Here is a 342-nt window from a genome sequence, read left to right as displayed (position 1 = left end):
CTGGCGTTTATATTCACTGAGACCAACTGTGAAAGCGAAGTGTGTTATTCCTCCTCTTCTATTACTTCTGTTCCACTTTATTCTTCATTTTGCGTCGACACGTTGAACTACTGAACGAAACCTATCGGACGAACTGGCGTTTCAAGAGAGGCAATTCACAGAGAGTATCACAGGAGACATTACATTTGGTGCTGTGGCCTGTCCGCGTCAACAGAATCTCCCGAGTACACATTCCAAGGTACTGGAACAGCCTGCACAGTGGCCGCAGCGACAGTACATACCGAGGCCGCAGCGCCCGTGCTCGAGCCACCGCCCGCCACACGTCTCGCGAGGACCCTGAAG

At 52.0% G+C, this 342-nt stretch overlaps 1 protein-coding gene across 1 annotated transcript in view; it reads right to left on the bottom strand.

The window, feature by feature from the left end:
• Nucleotides 1-342, bottom strand: part of LOC119585813 (neuroparsin-A-like) — a 10146-nt gene continuing 9804 nt past the window's right edge. The window contains exon 4 of the mRNA XM_037934533.1: nucleotides 1-336. Within this exon, the coding sequence (XP_037790461.1) occupies nucleotides 208-336 (129 nt within the window). The 3' untranslated portion in view covers nucleotides 1-207. The remainder of the gene's footprint in view (nucleotides 337-342) is intronic.

Source organism: Penaeus monodon, chromosome 20, assembly GCF_015228065.2.
Source record: "Penaeus monodon isolate SGIC_2016 chromosome 20, NSTDA_Pmon_1, whole genome shotgun sequence".
Lineage (NCBI taxonomy): Eukaryota > Metazoa > Arthropoda > Malacostraca > Decapoda > Penaeidae > Penaeus > Penaeus monodon.
The sequence above is the reverse complement of the archived record's forward strand: the minus strand, read 5'-3'. Positions and strand labels throughout refer to the sequence as shown.